At 36.1% G+C, this 20,533-nt stretch overlaps 1 protein-coding gene and 2 long non-coding RNA genes across 3 annotated transcripts; all 3 read left to right on the forward strand.

The window, feature by feature from the left end:
- The first annotated feature begins 9,254 nt into the window (after window positions 1–9,254).
- LOC131987885 (uncharacterized) lies at window positions 9,255–12,242 on the forward strand. Its single transcript, XR_009395836.1, has 3 exons — window positions 9,255–9,301; window positions 11,369–11,473; window positions 12,137–12,242. It is a non-coding gene; the product is annotated as an uncharacterized LOC131987885 (long non-coding RNA).
- A 2,873-nt stretch (window positions 12,243–15,115) lies between these two features.
- On the forward strand, window positions 15,116–15,543 carry LOC131988805 (uncharacterized). Its single transcript, XR_009395893.1, has 2 exons — window positions 15,116–15,172; window positions 15,383–15,543. It is a non-coding gene; the product is annotated as an uncharacterized LOC131988805 (long non-coding RNA).
- Window positions 15,544–17,093: 1,550 nt separating this feature from the next.
- On the forward strand, window positions 17,094–19,048 carry LOC131987773 (uncharacterized). Its single transcript, XM_059352636.1, has 2 exons — window positions 17,094–17,244; window positions 17,553–19,048. The coding sequence occupies exon 2, from the start codon at window positions 18,092–18,094 to the stop codon at window positions 19,046–19,048; it is 957 nt and encodes a 318-aa protein (XP_059208619.1). The 5' UTR covers window positions 17,094–17,244; window positions 17,553–18,091.
- The last annotated feature ends 1,485 nt before the right edge of the window (window positions 19,049–20,533 follow it).

Here is a 20,533-nt window from a genome sequence, read left to right on the forward strand (position 1 = left end):
GAATGTAGTCGGTCAGGTTTAACTAGTTTCATTTTGTCCTCTGTGTGTGTCGCAGTGTTTTTCCACGACCTTAAGGTATTGTAACTAAATGTTTTATTTATATGGTTTCTTTAATTAATATTTTGTCATCAGCTGTTTATTGAATCATGTCATTTAATCTGGACAACAGAGGGAAGGTCAGACATTTCTAATGGACTATAATGTTCATCGTTTTTCTGTGAATTGTGATGGAACAGTATGAAGCAGCATGAAAAGAAAGGACGGGAAGGGTTAAACCAGACTTATCTTTTAAATCAGAGTGATCCGAATGATCACATTTTCTATATTAATAATCATAAATGTATTTGGAGTTTTTCCATTTAAAAAAAAGTATTTTCAGAAGACTTACGTGAGGATTTAACTTCATCACAAGTTCAGATATTGACACATTTTACTGCCATGATTCTCTTAAAATCTACATTATCTGTACAAGATATTCTTTTTCTGGTCCGAGTACTCAGCCCAACCCTATTAATGACAGTATTTAGATAAATGTGTCTGTGACTTGAAGTGCACTTCCTTCACCTCTGTATCCTGGATTTAGGAGAGTTTGGGTGTGTTGTTTCTCCTGATTTATGAAGATGCACTCTTCGAATATATTTTACACCTTTATTTTGTCTGTTTTTCCATTTCATTGCACCGATTTGATAGAATTTCTTATTTTTCCTGTTGCTTTAAATGCCTCCGACCTGTTGAAACTATTTGATCAGTTGACTAATTTCACTGCTGTTTCTTGTTCACCTATGCCGCATTTTGGTTGTTTTTTTTTTCATCTAAACTTGTTTTATATTCAACTAATCTCATTGTATCATCTTTTAGTTCAATTTTGTTATTCAATCTAGACAGAAATCAGAATATTTAGCAGAGTAGTAATTGTTGTTTACTCACGGGCCTGTATGACTAGGCCAAAAATTCAGGATGTTTACGCATACATAGTTTCAGCTGTGTCACAGTTTGTTTTTTACCATCTAACAGTATTGTTACAGTTTCAAATAGAATTAATACAACTCTACAATGTCATTCAACAGACACTTTTATCCAGCACAATATACATTTAAGAGTTAATACAACACAAGCAAAGATGAAGTCAAGAAACACAAGAGTCAGTGCTGTGGATCAAGTTGGGTCCTATTAGAACCAAAGTGCTTTTAAATAGTGTGTGAGGACAGTGTGATTTTTTTTTTATCTGTGTGGATTATGTGTGAAGTTGTTCAGCAAAGAGTTGAGCCTCTTCTTAAAGATTGAGAGGGGCTCAGCAGCTTTTTTTAAAACGTTGCCCTCCTGCTCAAACTACTTTAAAGCACTTACAGTAGTGTTCAGTATAATAGCAGTCCAATGTCACACCTGTTCTTTCACAAAATTGATGACCTCACTGATTGAATGCCTCACTGCTATTTATTTAACACACCCCTTTCAACTAATTGCCCAATTACACAGCCTTAAGAGCTGCATATCACAATGCTGGGTCTTGTTGGTTTTCTGAGAATCTACTGCACCTACTGGTACCTTGTTTGCCATGTAGCAATAAAAAATAAACTAAAAACCTGGATTAATCTGGTTAGTCACATTGGACTGCTATTATTTTGAACACTACTGTTCATCCTAATGGACTCAAACTTAACCATGACATTGTAGAATTGTAGATAAAAAGGGTGGATTTGTTTTGTTTTTTTATAGCCGTATAAAAGGAAAAGAACAGTGTGCTTATGGTTTTCTTTGTCTTGAAATAGGTGGGTTAGTACTTTAAACAAGAAAATCTGAAATCAGTTCTCATTTCTGTCTTTGTTTTATTTCAGCTCTGATCTACTATATTTTTATTGTCCCAATGAGCATAAAACCGGACTAAAAGCTGAAACTCTGGTTGTGATTATTGTCTTTTTTCTTATTTTTAAGACTTAAAAATGGAACAATTGATGACAAACGCACATAAAACAACAAATGCTACTGTGACTGACAAAAAAACAGAGAGAACTCCACCATCTTTATCGTGTGTGTGTGTGTGTGTTACAGCACAGAGAAGAAGGCACCAGACTGTCCAAAACTCAGTATGGCATGGAACAGGAGATACCACTCAGACCCAGTGTAAGTTATGGTGATGATACTTTATCATTTTAGATATTAGATTAATATTGGGCTGATACTGACTCAAATAGTTGGATCAGGTTTTGCATAAAATTATGGGGCAGAGCTCTTTAATTCTATATCTATATACTGGAATTTGAACTAATTTGTAAGTGCTGCATTTAAAAGGTTTACACTTGATTTGTTATTCCTCTTCATGATTAATTTTGAGGAATTATTTTACCAAGTTGCTGTTGTACAATGTATTGTTTTAATAGTAAATAATTCAGTAAATTAATATCGAGTCATTTGTTTCATTCTGAAATCATCCTGTGGGAATAAAATCAACCATTTGCTTGAACTTTTCTGATGCTCACCTTTTATTTTCTGTTGCTGGATGTCTTATAATCTAATTTCCCACCCTGGTCTTTTTTCTCTCTCTTGTCATCCAGCGAGACTACGGAAAATGAAGATTCCTTTCCACCCGTGTCAACTCGCTCAATGTCAAACATTCACATTGTTAATTTCAAACCAAGATCCTCTCCCAGGTAATATTTTATAACGGTAAAATAATTGCATTCATTTACATTTTGCACACAGTTCGGGCTGTGTTAATGAAAGTTTAGGTAAACAAGGTAAATTATCTCCTTGGTGCAGGTGTGTTGATGTTGGTAGAAAGCCATAAAAACAGCAGTTTTAACATGTTGATACTGCAGTTTATTTGTTATCGGCTCTGTGGGCCTTTTGCTCAAAGCACTATGCAGGCAGTGTTTCAACTAGCAGCGAGATGAAAATTTGATAAATATTGGTGTGTGTGTGTGTGTGTGTGTGTGTGTGTTTCAGAGTCCCTCTACCCCACCCCTCACAAGTTGGACCCCCCTCTACTATAAAGAGGTAAGCTTTTACTAACATTAAAATGTTGTACTCATCATGAACATTTTTTAAAGTTACACTCTGCATGTAATATCTGTCGCTTTCTTTCATACACTGAAATCCTGCTGCTCTTGTTTTGGCATGGGGAGATCTCAAGGCTAATTTTTTCTGTTTTATACATTCAAAATGATCTTCTGTCAGTGTAATAATTAACTATAATTTTTATAGCACAAAATATTGGTACAGCATGCTAAATAGTAAAACATCAGTTACACAAGCTTAGAAAAATTCAGATAAGAGACAAAGATGAGATGAATGCAAAGCTTTGTGTGTGTGATTATGTTTCTTTCAGAGTCCCTCGAACCCCAAAAGTAAGACCCCCTCCTGCTGTAAAGAGGTAAGCATTTGCTTGATTTTACTTAATTGATTTTCTCATTATGAACATTTTGATCCATCACACATTACATGGAACATCTGTAGCTTTATTCCGAAAGAGGGTAAAGATCCCACAGAAAGACAAGGATATAGACCAATTTGCTTAATTTGTAACAACCAAAAGTGCTTTATTAAAAAATAATCAAAATGATAATTACAAAAGTAATGGGGCGATACTGACCCAGCCAACAATATTAGAAGATTGCTTCAAAAAATTTTACATGTTCAAAGAAAATAAAAATCACTTCAACGATAACTGGCTTAGATGCACAAAAAGCTTTTGATAGTGTTGTACAGATCATTGGAGGTTATGGGCTCAACTTTCATAGCCTGGGTGAAGGTTATACACACAAATCCAAAATCTAGAGTAAGGGTAAATGGCCTGCTCAGACTTTTTTTTAATTAAGAAGGGGATTCAACAGGGAGCTTGCCTGAATACATTACTGTTCGAGATTAGCATTGAATCACTATTAGGGTTATTATTAAGGTCAAACCAAAATATAAGAGGAGTTGAAGATGGTTGAGGTATAGAGCATAAGATCTCACTCTTTGCAAATGATATAATGATGTATGCAAGTGAACCAATATCTTCTGTTCCAGCCCTGAGACAAAATCTATCTGAATGTGACAAAGTCTCAAGAGACAGACGGATGGATGGAAAGATGTTTGTTCAGCCTTTCTGAGAACTTCACCCTTAAATATACTGCCAAGTTTGTTTCTGTGGCTGGCTGATCACCTTGTCAGCAATATTAACCACCGTAGCAAGGTTTATTTTATTCTTTGCATTCAGGTTGCTATACCATGCACTAATGTTAAAGGATAAAACATGTACAACCAGGCTTCTGTATGCCAGTTCCAGTATTGACTAGCTGACTCCAAAACCACTGCTCTCAGAGTTTACGTTAAAAGTCAGCATCTTATCAAAAATTATGCCCAAGTACTTAAAATGTTCCACTACTTAAACCAACTGGTTGTTGAGTGTGACAGTGAGAATATTAGCTATTTCACCGTGTGTTGTTTGTTTTATAGGTTCTTTAGTTTTGGCCACGTTCATTTCTAATTTACTTGCCAAACACCATTCCTGAAGTACAGTGGCCTGGTTAAAATAATTCTCCTCAAGGCTGTATGCATGTATTATAAAACCAATGAATCCAAATCTGAGGCAATGATGTTGAATGAACAGTGGTCAACTCAACTAGATCAAGTAAAAAAATGTTTAAAAATTAACTGCATATCACATGCTGTAGGCTGGAAGAGCTCCGTCAACACACTGTGGCAGCTCATCGTGGTTAGGTTCGATATCCAGATCTGTGAGTCGCATCTTCTTTCACACTCTTTTTGAAATGTATTGCTAAACCTGGGAACTTTATTAAAATGTTTTAGCCTAGCTACATTTGTTAATTTTCCCGTCACAAGACTGATAGACAATAACCTAAACTAATGTTTTTGTTGAAAAAATAACTTTTTATTGGCAGTTTTTTTTTACTGCTAGGTGGTTTCTCTCTTTAAGATTCTTTAACCTTTGGAATAGGCAGGAAAAAATAACCAATAATATTATTTTAATCAAATGTTTTTATTGCTAATGATTTATGAGTGGATGTAGAGTGTCCACCATTACAGTATTTTTGTGCGTGTGTTTGGAACATAATTGAATGCTTTAGATAATGTCCATACTGTGTTTCTGTCAGGAAAATGGGTGATATGAAGAAGGAGTTTGTTGTCTGCAGTGGGATGAAACATCACTGAAGCAGCCATCAGCAGCTTCTTCTTCTGGTCTTTTACAACATCGTGTCTATGGCTGCTTCAACTCATCATAATCCTGCATCGCTCCCTATTGAACACAAATCACTTTAAAGGAAGACAATCAATTCAAAAACTAATAATGATTTCTATAATTAAGCTGGTTCCTGCTTGAAAAGAGTTAACCGCTGGGTTTGTTTGCCTTTTACCTTTTTCATGTCATAGTTAATGAAAACATTAACCACTTTCACTTTGTAAGTTTATTTTAATGCGCTGCTCACCTAAGAATACTTGTGTACTTGGAAAGCTTGTGGAGATTTTTGTGTAAAAAGACGTGTGTGAGGTCACTACTAATGTCTCAGGCATTACTGTACACTCACAAAGTTATCCAGTTAAGTTCTGACGTATATGTAAGTATGACGATACATGTGAGAGCTGCACAGTGAGGAGCAGAGATGATTTATTAGCCTCTACAGTAACATCCTTCTTTATTTTTCTCTTTATGCTCCTACTAACACTAAAAATGTTTTTTTTTTTAATGTAAAAGGGGGGGGGGGCTTTCCCCATTTTAAACATAAAAACCTGCTGCAGAGATGCACCTTCCTCCATTTAAAAAAAAATATATAAAAAAGTTTACAATGAATTTCTGCAGTTCAATTCAATATAATAATTGAAGTTTCTACATCCCTTTCCCCCTCGCTGCTTTAAAAGTCTCAAATTTACAGTCATACCAATATTTGTAGTCATATTTAAGATTTATTAATCTGAGTAAAGCTTCCATGATCATACTTCTCCGTGCAGCTCTTCATTTACTACACGCAAAATGCTTCTACGCCCTCTGTTGGATTATTCTGTTGAGAATAAAATCAAGTGTCTACATTGTGTCCATTTGTGTCGTTTGATTCGTCCATTAACAGTGTTTACAGAACAAAGGGGAAACTGCTATCGCTTTAATAAAATCTTGTTACTCACACACTCTGAGGTTCCCCTTTGAAATCGATCCAGCTCTCATTTCCATCATAATGTCTTGTTGGTAAAGTGTTTTTATGACCATCAGATTATTAAGAGTTTCTATAGAATGACACTGTTACTGTACCAGCTAACGGTGGACTTTATCTCTTCAACGTCTTTTTATTTAATCTGAGTTGATGAAAATGTAAAAACCCATCCATGACTGTAAATTCACAAAATCAAACCCTTTAATTGTTTTTTTACTAAATATGACCGTTGGGAAAAGCTCTGCCCCTTAGTTACTGTTGCTATGAACGTTAATCTTCCAGGATGGTCAGCACCTGTGGGGCGGACCGTCGATGAGTCAAAATGATTTTACTCTCCTCTCATCTGTTCTGCAAAAAAAAAAACTATAACACTTCATAGATTGTTTTAGGAATTCTGAGAATTTCAGCTTTGCTGGTTGCTGATTCTTTATCTCTTTTGTCTTGTTTAGTTTTAATGTATTTTTTTTAACCTATTTTATATGTTTACCCCTTTTCTTATTCTTCCTGTTGGTTCCTGTAAATATCTCTGAATTGAAACCTGAATGACTGCCAACACTTCAGAGGGATGGTTTTAGTAGTTTATCAACTTCACTTTGTCACTCTTTCACCTGTGTTGCAGTTTGTTTTTCACCATCTTAAATTAGTGTAACCTGTTTTTATACTTAAGCTAATCTCAACAAGGAAAACAGAAAAAAAAACTTTTTTTATTTTCATTTTTATTTTTAGAATATTTAGTAGTAACAGTGAGAATATTTTAGTAGTAACTGTTCATTGTTTCTTTCTCTATCCTGTTGCTGTAAATGTCTGCTGCCTTTATGACTTATCAGACTTTGGGTCGTCGTGTAGTTTTCTCCTGGCTTTGATCTTTTATGACTGGCCAACAGGTCAGAGGGCTGAGTTTCAGCAGTTTATTAGCTTCACTTTGTCCTCACTTCACTTTGTCCTCTTTTCACCTGTGTGGCAGTTTGTTTTCACCGTCTAAAGGTATTTAACTGTTTTTATATACTTCAACTAATCTCATTGTGTCTTTTATTTCAATTTTGTAATTCAACCTAGACAACAGAGAAACAAATCACAAGAAAACAGCAAATTGTTGCTGTAAATGTCTGCTACCTGTAGGACTTTTCAAAACTTTGGACGTCTAAAGTTATTATAACCTGTTTTTATATTTTTCATCTAATCTCAACAAGGAAAAACAGAAAAAGAAACCATCGACAATATTTAGAACTAATTGTTAATAGTTTCTTATTCTCCCTGTTGAATTCTCCTGGCTCTGAGCCATCTTACCTGTTTAACCCGCCAACAGTTCAGAGGGTTGGTTTTAGTAGTTTATTATCTTCACCTTGTCCTATTAACTCTGTGTTTTCTTCTTTGTCAGCTCTTCACCTGTGTGGCAGTTTGTTTTTCACCTCCTGAAGGTATTGTTACTGTTTTTTCTATACTTCAACTAATCTAAAGAAAACAGCAAATTGTTGCTCTAAATGTCTACCACCTGTAGGACTTTTCAGACGTTGTAAGGTGGGGTTAAGTAGTGGTTTTCAAACTTTTTATGCCCAAGGCACACCAAAGTGATAGCCAAAATCTTAAGGCACACCAGTATTAATATTCATTCAGTACTACTTCCAGTAGTCACATCGACCTCGTAACTACTTCACTTCCAGCATTTATTTACTGTTTAAACTTTTGCGAGCAGACTCTACGCGCGCGAACAAGTGAAAGTGTTTAAAAGATTGATTGTGTGAAAGATTTGCGAGATCTGCACACGTAAAGCGTGTTTTTCTCCTCGCAGGCTACAACATTGCTCTAGGGAGCAGAGATGCAGGATACAACACGCGAGTGATTTGAAAGCTCTTGGGGAAAAAAAAACAATATACGCGCGCGGATGTTTGATTTGCGCGCGCGTCTAATTATGAGTGCACGATTTATGTCAGTGTTCGAATCCAATATGTAAAGCCTTACTAGGAAATGTTTTGACCTAAACCTAGATCAGTGGTTTTGTAGCCTAAATTCAATGAAACTGCAGCCTTCTTTTACAACCGTATGTCCATCTAACTCTTTTTATATCTAAGGCTAAACAACCTGCGACCGCTTGACAACATTAACCATGTGTATAAAATAGCAATTATTACATTTAGTTATGAGGACATGATGATCTCCTGCTGCCAGTAGCAGGCTCTCATGTTGGCAATATTGCTGAGAGCCATTTATAGTGTAAGGTTGTTAAAAAAATCCATGGCACACACCTGGACTGGTCTCCACCAGTGTGCCGCTGCACACCATTTGGGAACCACTGGGTTAAAGCACCATCTAAAGTTATTGTAACTTTTTTAAAATACTGTATATATTTTTCATCCAATCACAACAAGTAAAAACAGAAGTAATTGTTAATACGTAGTTCCTTATTCTCCCTGTTGTTTTCTCCTGGCTCTGAGCCATCTTACCTGTATGACTGCCAAGAGGGCTGCAGCTTTACCTTTGGCCTCTCATTTACCTGTGTCGCAGTTTGTTTTTCACCATCGAAAGGTATTATAATACCCTTTCAATACAGCATTTCATTTAATATGCACAGAAAGAAATTTATTAAATAAACTCAGAGTTGCATCAAAATTAACAAGTTTGTAAAAAAAAAAAATTAAAACGTTTTTCTGTCCTACTTCAGTACTGTGTGTGTGTGTGTGTGTGTGTGTGTGTGTGTGTGTGTGTGTTACAGCTAAGAGCAGCAGAGACCAGACTGTCCTGGACTCAGTATGTCGGGGCCCAGCGGAGACCAGACAAACCCAGGGTAAGTTATTATCATGTTACTTTATAACTTTAGTATAACTTCAGTGTGATTTACTAACTAATTCACTCCTACGGGCAAGTCACCAGTTAAATACTGTTCTCTGATTATACTGACAAATCTTAAAGTGGGAGGTAGGGGAACATACTTTTAAAAAAAAGGATCATATTGTGGGCACAGAATCCATTTAGTTTCTGTGTATCCAGCAGTTTCTGTGGCTGGATGTTATAATCTAACTTCCACCTGGTGGTTTTTCTCTTTTGTCTCCTAGAAAGATGGAGGAAACTGGAGAGTTATCTGAGTCTGATGTTTCCACCAGGATTGATTCTTTAAATGACTGCATCGGACAGTTTAAAAAATATCAGTCCTCTCTCAGGTAAGTTTTTTATTAACACTAAGATCCACCTTCTTTCAGCAACAGCAGGCTTAGATTGCTCTCCTCCTCTACGTCACGTCCGTCGGTCGCCATCGAGCCACAACTACTGACAAACATTTTGACAGCGTGGGAAAATCCTGTAAAACATCGATTTTAACCACTAGTTAACTGCTTGGGGCCCTGCTATCCATGAGATGAGATGACCGTGCATTAAAGGTTTTTAGTCATCGGATGTAACTACTTCCTGGTCAGTCATTGAGTCCACGCTTCATACTGATGTTAATAAAGTGCATTTATTCTTCTGGACATGTTAATGGACATCTTCATTGAACACCGTGAAAACTAAAAATGAGGAGATGAAAAATCTGAATGAATATTTATAACAGACAGCAGATTTTCCAATCATTCAAAAATACATGTAACACTATCAGGCTACAGTAAAACTTTCTGATTACCTCTTCATTACTTACAAAGCAAGAATTAACACTGTTAGCCTATTAAACCAATTAAATGTCAGAATCAAGCTCTTGAGGTGAATTATGAACAAACCAAACTTCTCACATAGTGCAGAACTAGCATACAAATGAAGCATGTGGTAATGTGTCAACAGCCTAATGCAAGCTAGCTGGCTCATACACAGTAATGTAATGCAAATGAACTATTGCTATGCAAATTAACGTTTCACACCACAAACCACTCACAGTTTCACTTACAGTTTCATCAACAGATTAAAACAGAACAAATGTAGTAGGTAACTGCTTGCCCGATTATTTTATTAGCCTAATTCACCGGGCCCTGCTATCCATGAGATGAGATGAGATGACATGCATTAAAGGTTTTTAGTCATCAGACTTGTGGATTTTAAGCAAACCGAGTGGCGGCCTGGAGGAAACCATACCACTGGTAGAGAAACCACATCAGTAGCCTACAGACCTTCCAGAGCCTGGTTTTAATGTTTTAATGAAAAGATCGTTTTAACATTTAACCTAGACTGGAGTGATGTAGTAGTGATGCCCTCCATAGACACTGAGGACAGCTTGCTGATTCAGGAAGCCAACAAACGGATTACAGACCTTAAAGAGAAGGACTCCCTGTTATCCGGTTTTATGGAGGTGGTATTCGGGCGGTCCAAACAGATCGCATCACCCAGCGCGGCTGTCCAGGACACAGTCATGTGGGAGTCCTCCTCTTGACCACCGCCTCAGTACAGCACGCCTGCTCCATCTCCTCATCCTCAGCCTCCATCATCGCCTCGTCCCCTCTTCTCCCCAACAACAGCAATAGTTGGAGACTTCATAACAAGAAATATCCGCTTTTTTAATGCATCCACGCACTGTTTTCCAGGAGCTACAGTCCCGGTTATTCTGGACAAACTCCCAGGGCTTTATAGACTTGCTTTTATGTAATGCTGTCTATCTCACCACTCCTTTTTAGTTCTTCACTTGTTACTTTTTTACTCCTTTCACCTTTTATTTTCTGTGTATCTGAGAATGTCTTGTGATTGTTCCTCCTCTGTCTCTTATTGTTTTTTTTTTTAATGTAAGAATTGTTTTTAGCCTTATGGCATCATTCTCGTTGTGATTAACTGCTCTCTGTCGAAGCACTTTGTAAACTGCTGTTTTTAAAAGGTCCTATATAAATAAAGTTATTATTAAGATGTAACTACATTCACTGACATTTTAATATATTATATATTATATAAATTTGATATATATTTTTTTAATCATACATCACTTTGGATATTAGTCACAAACTTAACATTTCCTCTGTTTTACGATGAGTTCAGTGAGTCTGATCACTGCTTCCTGTTAAGTGTCTCTGCTTGCTAAGTTTCTGTTATTATTGTCTACAGAAGTTGGGACACTGATAATATATATTATTAATATTCTAATAATAAGTCATGTTAAAGTGAAAAATAGGGAGAAATTGTTTTTAAAAAGAGGAGAGATATCACATTGGAAACAGAATCAACATTTACTGCTTTTTTTCTGAATCTTTTTGCTAGTTTCTGTGGCTGGATGATATAATCTAACTTCCACCTGGTGGTTTTTCTCTCTTGTCTCCTAGAAAGAAGAAGGGAAGTGGAGAGTTATCTGATTCTGAAGTTTCCACCAGTATTGAATCTATTGATAATCACATCAAACTGTTGGAAGAACTTCAGTCCTATCTCAGGTAAGCTTTTATGAGCATCAGGTTTTAACTGCATTCAATGATATTTTTCTATATGATATATAATGTAAATTTGATAGATATTACTTTTAAGATGAGTTAAGATTTGTGAGTATAATAATTATGCACAATTTATTATTTTAATAAATAAAAATGAATAAAATAATTAATTTCTATGTTCATTTTTTACATTTTGTTTTACAAAGTTATTAATGTGATGTTGAAGTGAAGTCTGATGTTTCCTTCCACATAAAATAATGATCTCAGTCACTATCAGAACTGACAGTCTGATCACTGCTCCTGTTAAGTGTCTCTGTTAGCTAACCTGCTGTATTAATCGTGTTACATCACCAACATTTCCTCTGTTTGAAGATGCTGATTAGAACATAAATAAAAGCAGAAAACATCAAATGTGCACTTAGAAAAAAGTTTATCAGTTTTTAACATTAAAGTATTGTCTTTTTAATATATGTGTTATGTTTGAATCTGGGATAGACGAGGAATCTCTTGATTCTTTTTATAATGAATAAAATTTTAAAAAATCACAGAATCAACTTTTCCTGTTTTTTTCCTGAATCTTCTTGGTAGTTTCTGTGTATCTACAAGTTTCTGTGTCTGGATGTTATAATCTAACTTCCACCTGGTGGTTTTTCTCTCTTCTACTAGAAAGAAGAAGGGAAGTGGAGAGATCTCTGTGTCTGACGTTTCCACCGCTATTAAATCTTTCGATGACCGCGTCCAACAGATGGAAGAATTTCTGTCCTCTTTCAAGTAAGCTTCTATAAGCATTAAATAGTTCCTGCATTCATTGATATTTTGCACAAACACAAGTCTGATTATAACGATTCAGTAAATTTATATTGATTGACTGTGGGAACAGAATTAACTTTTACTTTTCTGATGCTCACCTTTTAGTTTCTGAGTGTCCAGACGTTTCTGTGGCTGCTAAAGATATTTACCATCATTTTACATAATTTGTAATTTTGCAGACAGATTATTATTCTCATTATAATAAATGTTAAAGTAAACTCTGGGGAAAGTGCTTTATAAAGAGATGAAAATCATTTAGTGAACATTATGAGTTTAATCTGTGGCTGGATGAGTTATAATCTAACTTCCATCTGGTGTTTTTTCTCTCTTGTCCAGGACAAACAGTGAGGTCAGGAGAGCGTCCTTAGACTCTGGTGTTTCCTTCAGGAGTGATATGTCAAAAGACTTCCCCATCACATTCGGAGAGCCCTCTGCCAGGTAAATTTAGGTTAACATTAAAATGCAGCTGCATTCATTGATATTTTGCACTCACAAAAGTCTGATTAAATAAAGTCATTATTGTTACTTTCTTATAATGTATTTTTATGTCATTTATTGCTACGTGACCTGTGAAGACGAGAATTAACTGCACATCAAAGCATGTCCTAAACTATCTTAGCTGAACATTTTATGAATATAATTATCAACACTCATATTATTCAATTGTTTACAAACAGACACAGAAGTCTCTAAAATCCTTTATTTTTCTGGAAATAATGCAAGTTTAAGCACTTTTATAATAACTGAATAATAATTCATGTTGAAGACAATATATTGACTTTTTGGTTCAATGGAATATATCTCATACAATTAGCAAATTATTGCTGTTTGATTACATTTTAACAATGTCTTTTTTTAACTTTTTTAAAATTGGGGATAGACGAAGAATCTCTTGAGTAAATATATTTGCAATAATTTTATTTCATTTTTATTTTTACAGACAGATAATAAAGTCAACTTCCTTTTTTAAAGGAAAATAACTAAATATTTGGGCCTTTTCACCCTTTTTATATTTATATTATTAATATTCTAATAAATAGTTTAAGTCAGAAGAAAGGGAAAAGTTCTTTATAAAGAGATGAAAATCATTCAGTGAACATTATTAGTTTAATCTGTGGCTGGATGAGTTATAATCTAACTTCCACTCTGGTGTTTTTCTCTCTCTCTAGCTCCAGTGCTTCCCACGTGGTGGATTGGCTAAAAGAAAGTCAGTCCACTCCCAGGTAAGTTTTTATTGATATTTTGCAAAAACACAAGTCTAATATGAAAAGTAATTATTGTGTTTTGTTTTTTTTTTTTTTTTTTCAAATTTTGTTAAGTATCTATGTATTTTATTGCTGTGTGACCTGTGAATTTATTACTGCACATCAAAGCTTGTCCGGTTTAAAATCCTGTTTTCTTAGCTGAGAGTATTATATTATTAATGTATGAATATTTACACTAATTTAGTTTAATTGTTTGCAAACAGACACTGAAGTCTGTACAATCTATTTTTAGTGCAAAGGCACTTTTATGATAATTGAATAATAGCCTAACTCTTGTTGTTTCTGTTACTTTATGACTAACAGACACTTTTTTTGAAGATCAACATTAACTGTAAATATTGGGAGCTGTCCCTTTAAATAATATGCAGTAGGTTTAACTGCTTCGAAAAGAGGGAAAACAATCATTCAGTGGGAGCAGAATCTACTTTTAAAGAACATTTTCTGAGTCCTACTGAGAGTTTCTGTGGCTGGATGTTATAATCTGACTCTCACTCTGGTGGTTTTTTCTCTCTTTTCCTAGAAAAAGGAAGAGAGGAAGACATTCGACTGAACCTTCAAGCAAAAAGTTGAAAGAAAGTCCGTCCTCTACTGGGTAAGCTTTTATTAGCTTTAAGTAGTTCCTGCATTCACTGATATTTTGCACCAACACAAGTCTGATTTTTTAGTCTTGGACAATATTCATCTCTAATGATATTAGTCAGCAAAGCTTGCCATATTAATCGTTTTATATCATTAAAATGCTTCCATTTTAAGATGAGTTAAGATCTGTTTGAGTATATAATTCAGCTCATTAAACATGATTTCACACACTCAACATTATTGTCCACTGCACATAACAACTTTCAAAACAACCTAAAATATACAGCAGACAGAAAATTATTTCTGTGTTTTTATTTTTTACATTTTGATTTACAAAGTTATTAATGTGATGTTGAAGTGAAGTCTGATGTTTCCTTCCACATAAAATAATGATCTCAGTCAGTCACTATCAGGACTGACAGACACTTTTCTTGAACATCAACAATAACTGTAATTATTAGGAGTTTTCCCTTCATATAATCTGATAATATTTCATGTTAAAGTAAAGAGGAGAGGAATCATTAAGTCAAATCAAAATCAAAAATGAAATCAAAATTACTTTATTTATCCCCAAAGCACATCTGATGTCTTCTTGATAGTTTCTGTGGCTGGATGTTATAATTATAAATATTCAATTTTATGTCACTTTCTATTTTAACAATTCATTTTTATGTATGGCTCTTGGTTCTTCGTTATTATAAATATTTGTAAATATTATAAAAACATACATATTTAATTCATGAAAATGAGAAATGTACTCCTCAAGCACCAACATAGAAATTACTGTATCATGAAGATTTTACACATGAAACAATAATTTAATATTAATTAGTTTGAAGCAATAATAAACCTCAGTGAATTTATTGACACTGTAAACTGCTTTGCCTCTCTTTTAAAAACATTTTGCTTTATTTTATTATGAACATTTTTTTTGCTCTGGATTGTAATGAATTTTTATACTCAAAAAATAACAGTGATTTTTTTTTCTGCAGGCTGCTGCTTGGTCTTGTGTGGGACATATGGCAACGGGTGAAGTCGCTTTTTTCCTGTGAGTCAACCCTCCACTTATATTCCCTCTATAATGTTTTTCTCAAATTAGCATTAGACGGATATATTCACAACATGTATCATCCTAATAAATAAAATGACACATAATTCTGCCTTTTAAAAAAATAAATAAGGCCAACTCCTACTACAGTATAAATATTTGAACTAAATGTATGTTGTTTAAATAAAGTTCTTTCTTTGTTTCTTTCAGGGAAATAGAAATTACTGTCTGCAGTGGAACTGAACCATTAATGCGTCTTCCATCAGAAGCTGCAACTCTCTATCAACCTGCTGCTTCACCTCATTATTAATGTACATATTATGAAGATAATTTAATCATACTAGAAAACAACAATGTAAAAATAAAAATAAGACATTATATACAAACATAAATATACAAACATTATTCACAGGTTTTATACAAAAGATGCTGCTGTGAGTGTTTGTAATATTACACATCTGGGTTTTTCCAGACTATTTTTGTATTGTACATATATTGTGAACTCTTGGGTTGTTTCTCTTCCTGAAAGATCCTGTTAACTATTTGTTCTTTTACGTTTGTATGTTTGTAATAAAAATATTTGTTGGTATTGTCTGTGTGAAGGTTCGATCATGTGAGGTGGTTTCCTCTTTCCTGCAGTTTGTGTAAACTGTCAACAGAGTTTAGAGGAGATATTGTGAGTTTTTAGGGGTTCTGAGCAATAATCTACAAGTCTACGCATCAAGTTTCAATCAGATTATTATTATTTTTTTAAACTTTCTTGACCTGCTTTTTTGAAATTGTTTTTATTGATGTGTTTTTAATTGTCCTTTGTTTTATTGTCAAGCACTTTTATAAACTTTCAAATTCTGACATTATGATCAGAATGAAGAAACAAACATTCAACACCAGCTTTTCATCGTAACTACAAAGACCTTTTTAAAACCCAAAACTGTTTCTCATCTCGTGTCGTTAAAGATGATTTTCCTTCAGTGATTTCCAGCTTTACCACACAGGACCAGAGAACCGTTCTTAATGAGGCAACACCAAAGTCACAATATTTGGACTGAAGCAGCTGTCTGAAGCCTTTTCTTTATTATAAAGACTTTCAGAGGGTTATACATTACACATACAGTACAGGCCAAAAGTTTGGACACACCTTCTCATTCAATGCATTTCCTTTATTTTCATGACTATTTACATTGTAAATTCATCAAAACTATTAATGAACACCTGTGGATTTATGTACTTAACAAAAAAGTGTGAAATAACTGAAAACATGTCTTATATTCTAGTAAGCAAAGGGTGGTTACTTTGAGGAATCTAAAATACAAGACATGTTTTCAGTTATTTCACACTTTTTTTTGTTAAGTACATAATTCCATATGTGTTCATTCATAGTTTTGATGCCTTCATTGAGAATCTACAATGTAAATAGTCATGAAAATAAAGAAAAATGCATTGAATGAGAAGGTGTGTCCAAACTTTTGGCCTGTACTGTACATTTTATCTCAACTCGCTTCAGTTATTGTAATGCTCTTAATGTTGCCGTTAACCGGACTTGCTGTCTCGTCTGCAGCTCAATATTGTTTTTACTAAATATGAATTGTTTTTCTTGAAATATTGTATTAGGAATTCTTCCAATTCGAAGGAAACTAAAAACTTTCTATTTTCTTCTGAATATGCCTACATTTTTTATCTATTTTTTCTCTTTTAACTAACCTGAATTTGTTATGCATGCCTTGTTTTCTTGTTTGTTTGTTTACTCTGGGCTCTAAATGTTACCTGCATGGATTCTGTAGGAGTTTGGAGGTTGGGTTGAAGCAGCTTGTTTCTTGCTCCTCATTCAGGTTGTACCTCCGTCTTTTATATACTTTAATGTTATTGTTTTGTCTGTTCAGTTATGTCATTCAATGTGGAAAACAAAAATAAATTGTAGCAGTAGGTCACCAGGAAGCAGAAGCACAGACCAATCAGAGGAGACAGCTAGTCACACCTGCTGTTAATCAGTCTCTCCTCCAGCTCCTGAGTCACTTTCTGGAGATCCTTTGTTTGGCACACATGTGCTGTGACTGGTGACTCTGTTCTGTGTGGTAAGGTGGACTTTTGGGGTTTTTAACATTGTTTTAGAATTAGGATAGCATTTTAATTGTTAGGGTAATGTAGGGGTGCATGCACCCTGAGGTATTTGTATTTTAATGATTTTAATTGTGGGTCTGTCATTTGTTTTTAGGACTGAAACACTAACAGTGCTTTGTTTGTTTTTAGGCATAGCACTGACTGCCGTTTATTTTAGTTTAGTATTTTATATTTTAGTCATATTGATTTTATTGTTTTTATTATTTTAGATTTGAGTTGTGTAGTTTTAGGATTTTAACATTCTGTCTTCTTCTGTTCCTAGTATTGTGGCTGGTGGGAACCCCCATTCAACGGTGTGGCTGAAATGCTGGGAGTTCACTTTAGATGGTGATATGGTTTGTGGTTGCACATTGAATTAGTGTGGTGTGTTTATTTGAAGTGTTGGGTTTATATTTATTTTGAATATCTAGTATACTCCCAGTGTCCTAGGCAGTGGATGGTTGGTTTCCCAGTCGTGATATGACTGTCTGTCCTCTTGTCTTTTCTTGACTGTGTTTTATAGAGTTTTAAATATTGTAAAATAAATGGCATGTGTTTGACCCACACTGACTGTTGTGGCCTCCTTAATTGAAGCCCCTGTGCATGTTCAATCAATCCATAAGGTTACATTTGGCGTTGTCGGCAGGATTGAGAAACAGTCAGTGTGTGGTACATGTCATAGTTTAGTTTTTTTGGTTTGATAAAATATTAAACGGCAGTCGGTGCAGAAGACTGAAGGGGTCATCAAGGCTGGTTCATCACCCCAAGGCGCAGAAGATGCTGTAATCCCACTTCTTCCTTGGGTTGTAAAGAGTGGTTAAAATGAGTGAAACTGAGGAACAATTAGCAGCCCTGCGTGAGCAGCTCAGAGCCCTTCAAGTTGAAAATGGACTTTTAAAAGAAGTTGCCAGTAACTCATACGCCTCTAGTGCCCCTGCTTCTGCCCCCAGAATTGACAGAACTGTTTATGTCCCACGTGAAAGGAGGTGCCCAAAGTTTTATGGTGATCAAGACCAACCTGATAGCATTGGCTTGGAGGATTGGGTGGAGGAAGTTGAAGCCTGTCTGGAAGGGCGCCAATTCTCTAACAGAGAAAAAGCTATTTTCCTCCTTGATCATCTGGGAGGTGAACCACGGAGTGAGATCAAGCACAGACCACGTAGAGAAAGAGAGGACCCTCAAAAGATCATTGACATTTTACAATTACTGTATGGTGGTAAAAAGCCCTTGGTTGTACTGCAGCAAAGGTTCTATGAACGTAGACAGCAGGAGGGGGAGTCACTGAGACAGTTTTCTCATGCATTAATGTCATTAATGAATGCTGTTCTTGATAACGATCCAGATGCAGTTCCGAACTCAGAGGTGGCCCTGAGAGACCAGTTTGTGGAACGCGTCCGGGATGCAACGTTACGGCACCACCTGCGGGAAGTGGTGAGAGGTAAACCCGGAATGTCACTGATCGAAATCCGAGAAGAAGCTATCAGATGGGGTGAGGATTTTGATAAAGGGAGCAATTTCCATTCCTCCCAGTGCAATGTTACACGAGCTGACATAACTGCCACATCAGTGCAAGAGCCAAAACAGTCTCCAGAGGTTCTGGCCATCGCAGAACTAATAAAGAATCAACAGACTCAAATTTCCTCTTTAACACAACAGTTTCCCTGCAGTCAATGTTTGAGCAGACCACAGCCAAATTCAGAAAGGAACAAAAGTGCCTACGTTGTAATAAACCAGGTCACATTGCTCGATATTGTCGCCAGCCCATGCCCACGACTTTGAGAACGAATCCTAACCCGAGTGTCCAGACAGTGCAAGTGGAGCACCCAGTGACGGAGCCAACTTTTGTCTCTCACCAGGTAACAGATTTAACTGAGCATGACTCTAACCCAGTCTCTCCAGAACTCTTAAAACAGTTGGTGGGTCCATGCACTGTAGTGCAGCTGACTATGAATGGGATCAATGTCCCTTCATTACTGGACACTGGTTCAAATGTTACCACACTGACAAAGAGTTTTTTCCTGTCACATTTTCATTCAGACCAGCCTAAAATTAACACCTGCAAGTGGCTAAACCTCTCTGCTGCCAATGGGTTTGCCATCCCATATTTGGGGTATGTAGAGGTGGACGTCACTGTCTTAGGTCAAGTGCTTCGTGATTGTGGTGTTCTAATTGTTGAAGACCCACCCAGTTTCACGTCATTACAGAAACAGAAGGAAAAAGTGCCTGGGCTGTTGGGAATGAACATCATAAGTCAACTGTATACTGACCTTTATGAGGAATATGGTTCGGCCATGTTCTCTATCCCTCAGGTTACACAGGCCGCACCTGGTTGGAGAGAAGCACTACAAATGTGTCATGTGATGGAGACTGAGCAGAGTGATGAAGGACTCGGTAAACTACGAGTGCATGCTGAGAATCCTGTCCAGATCCCTGCAGGTACCACAGTGATGATTCCAGCCACAGGTCCAAAAGGTAAACAGTACAACTCACTCACACTCCTTTTGGAACCCGATAACAGTGCAACCCACATTTCTGCAGGCCTACTGGTGTCCACAGCTCTAGCCACAATAAAAGATGGACTGGCCTACGTTCCAGTTACGAACGTGAATAGTGAAGTAGCCTACCTTCAGCCACGAACCCCATTAGGTTTGCTGCATTCAGTCCATGTAGTGGAGGCTAATAGTCCCACAATTGTGTTTAATGAGGAGACTGATGCTCAAGGCAAAGTAACTGTAATGTGCTCCCAAGCCTCTGTTAGCCCTTCTCAGGGTTTAGATCTACAGTCAGTTGATTTGTCTAATTTGAGCCACCAGGAGCAACTGAAAGCAAAAGATTTGCTTGGAAAGTACAGGGATGTATTTTCGACAGGGGATAGTGACCTGGGCTGTACAACACTCATTGAACATAATATTCCACTCACAGATGACATTCCAACTAAACAACGTTACCGTCGTATCCCTCCATCTCAATTTGAAATAGTCAAAGCTCACATTAAACAGCTACTACAGGCCCAAGTCATAAGAGAGAGTTGCAGTCCCTATGCTGCACCCTTGGTTTTAGTTCAGAAAAAGGACGGCTCCCTGAGGATGTGTGTAGACTACAGGCAACTCAATGCAAAGACAAGAAGGGATGCCTATCCATTGCCTAGAATCGAAGAATCATTAGACGCACTGACTGGTGCTAAATGGTTCTCTACACTAGACCTGGCCAGTGGATACAATCAGGTCCCTGTAGCTGAAGCAGATAAGCATAAAACAGCTTTTT

The sequence above is a fragment of the Centropristis striata genome, chromosome 16 (genome assembly GCF_030273125.1).
Source record: "Centropristis striata isolate RG_2023a ecotype Rhode Island chromosome 16, C.striata_1.0, whole genome shotgun sequence".
Taxonomy (NCBI): Eukaryota; Metazoa; Chordata; class Actinopteri; order Perciformes; family Serranidae; genus Centropristis; species Centropristis striata.

Bases quoted from the DNA above. Each gene is read 5' to 3' on its own strand.
- LOC131987773 (XM_059352636.1), top strand. From the start codon at position 18,092: ATGAGTGAAACTGAGGAACAATTAGCAGCCCTGCGTGAGCAGCTCAGA.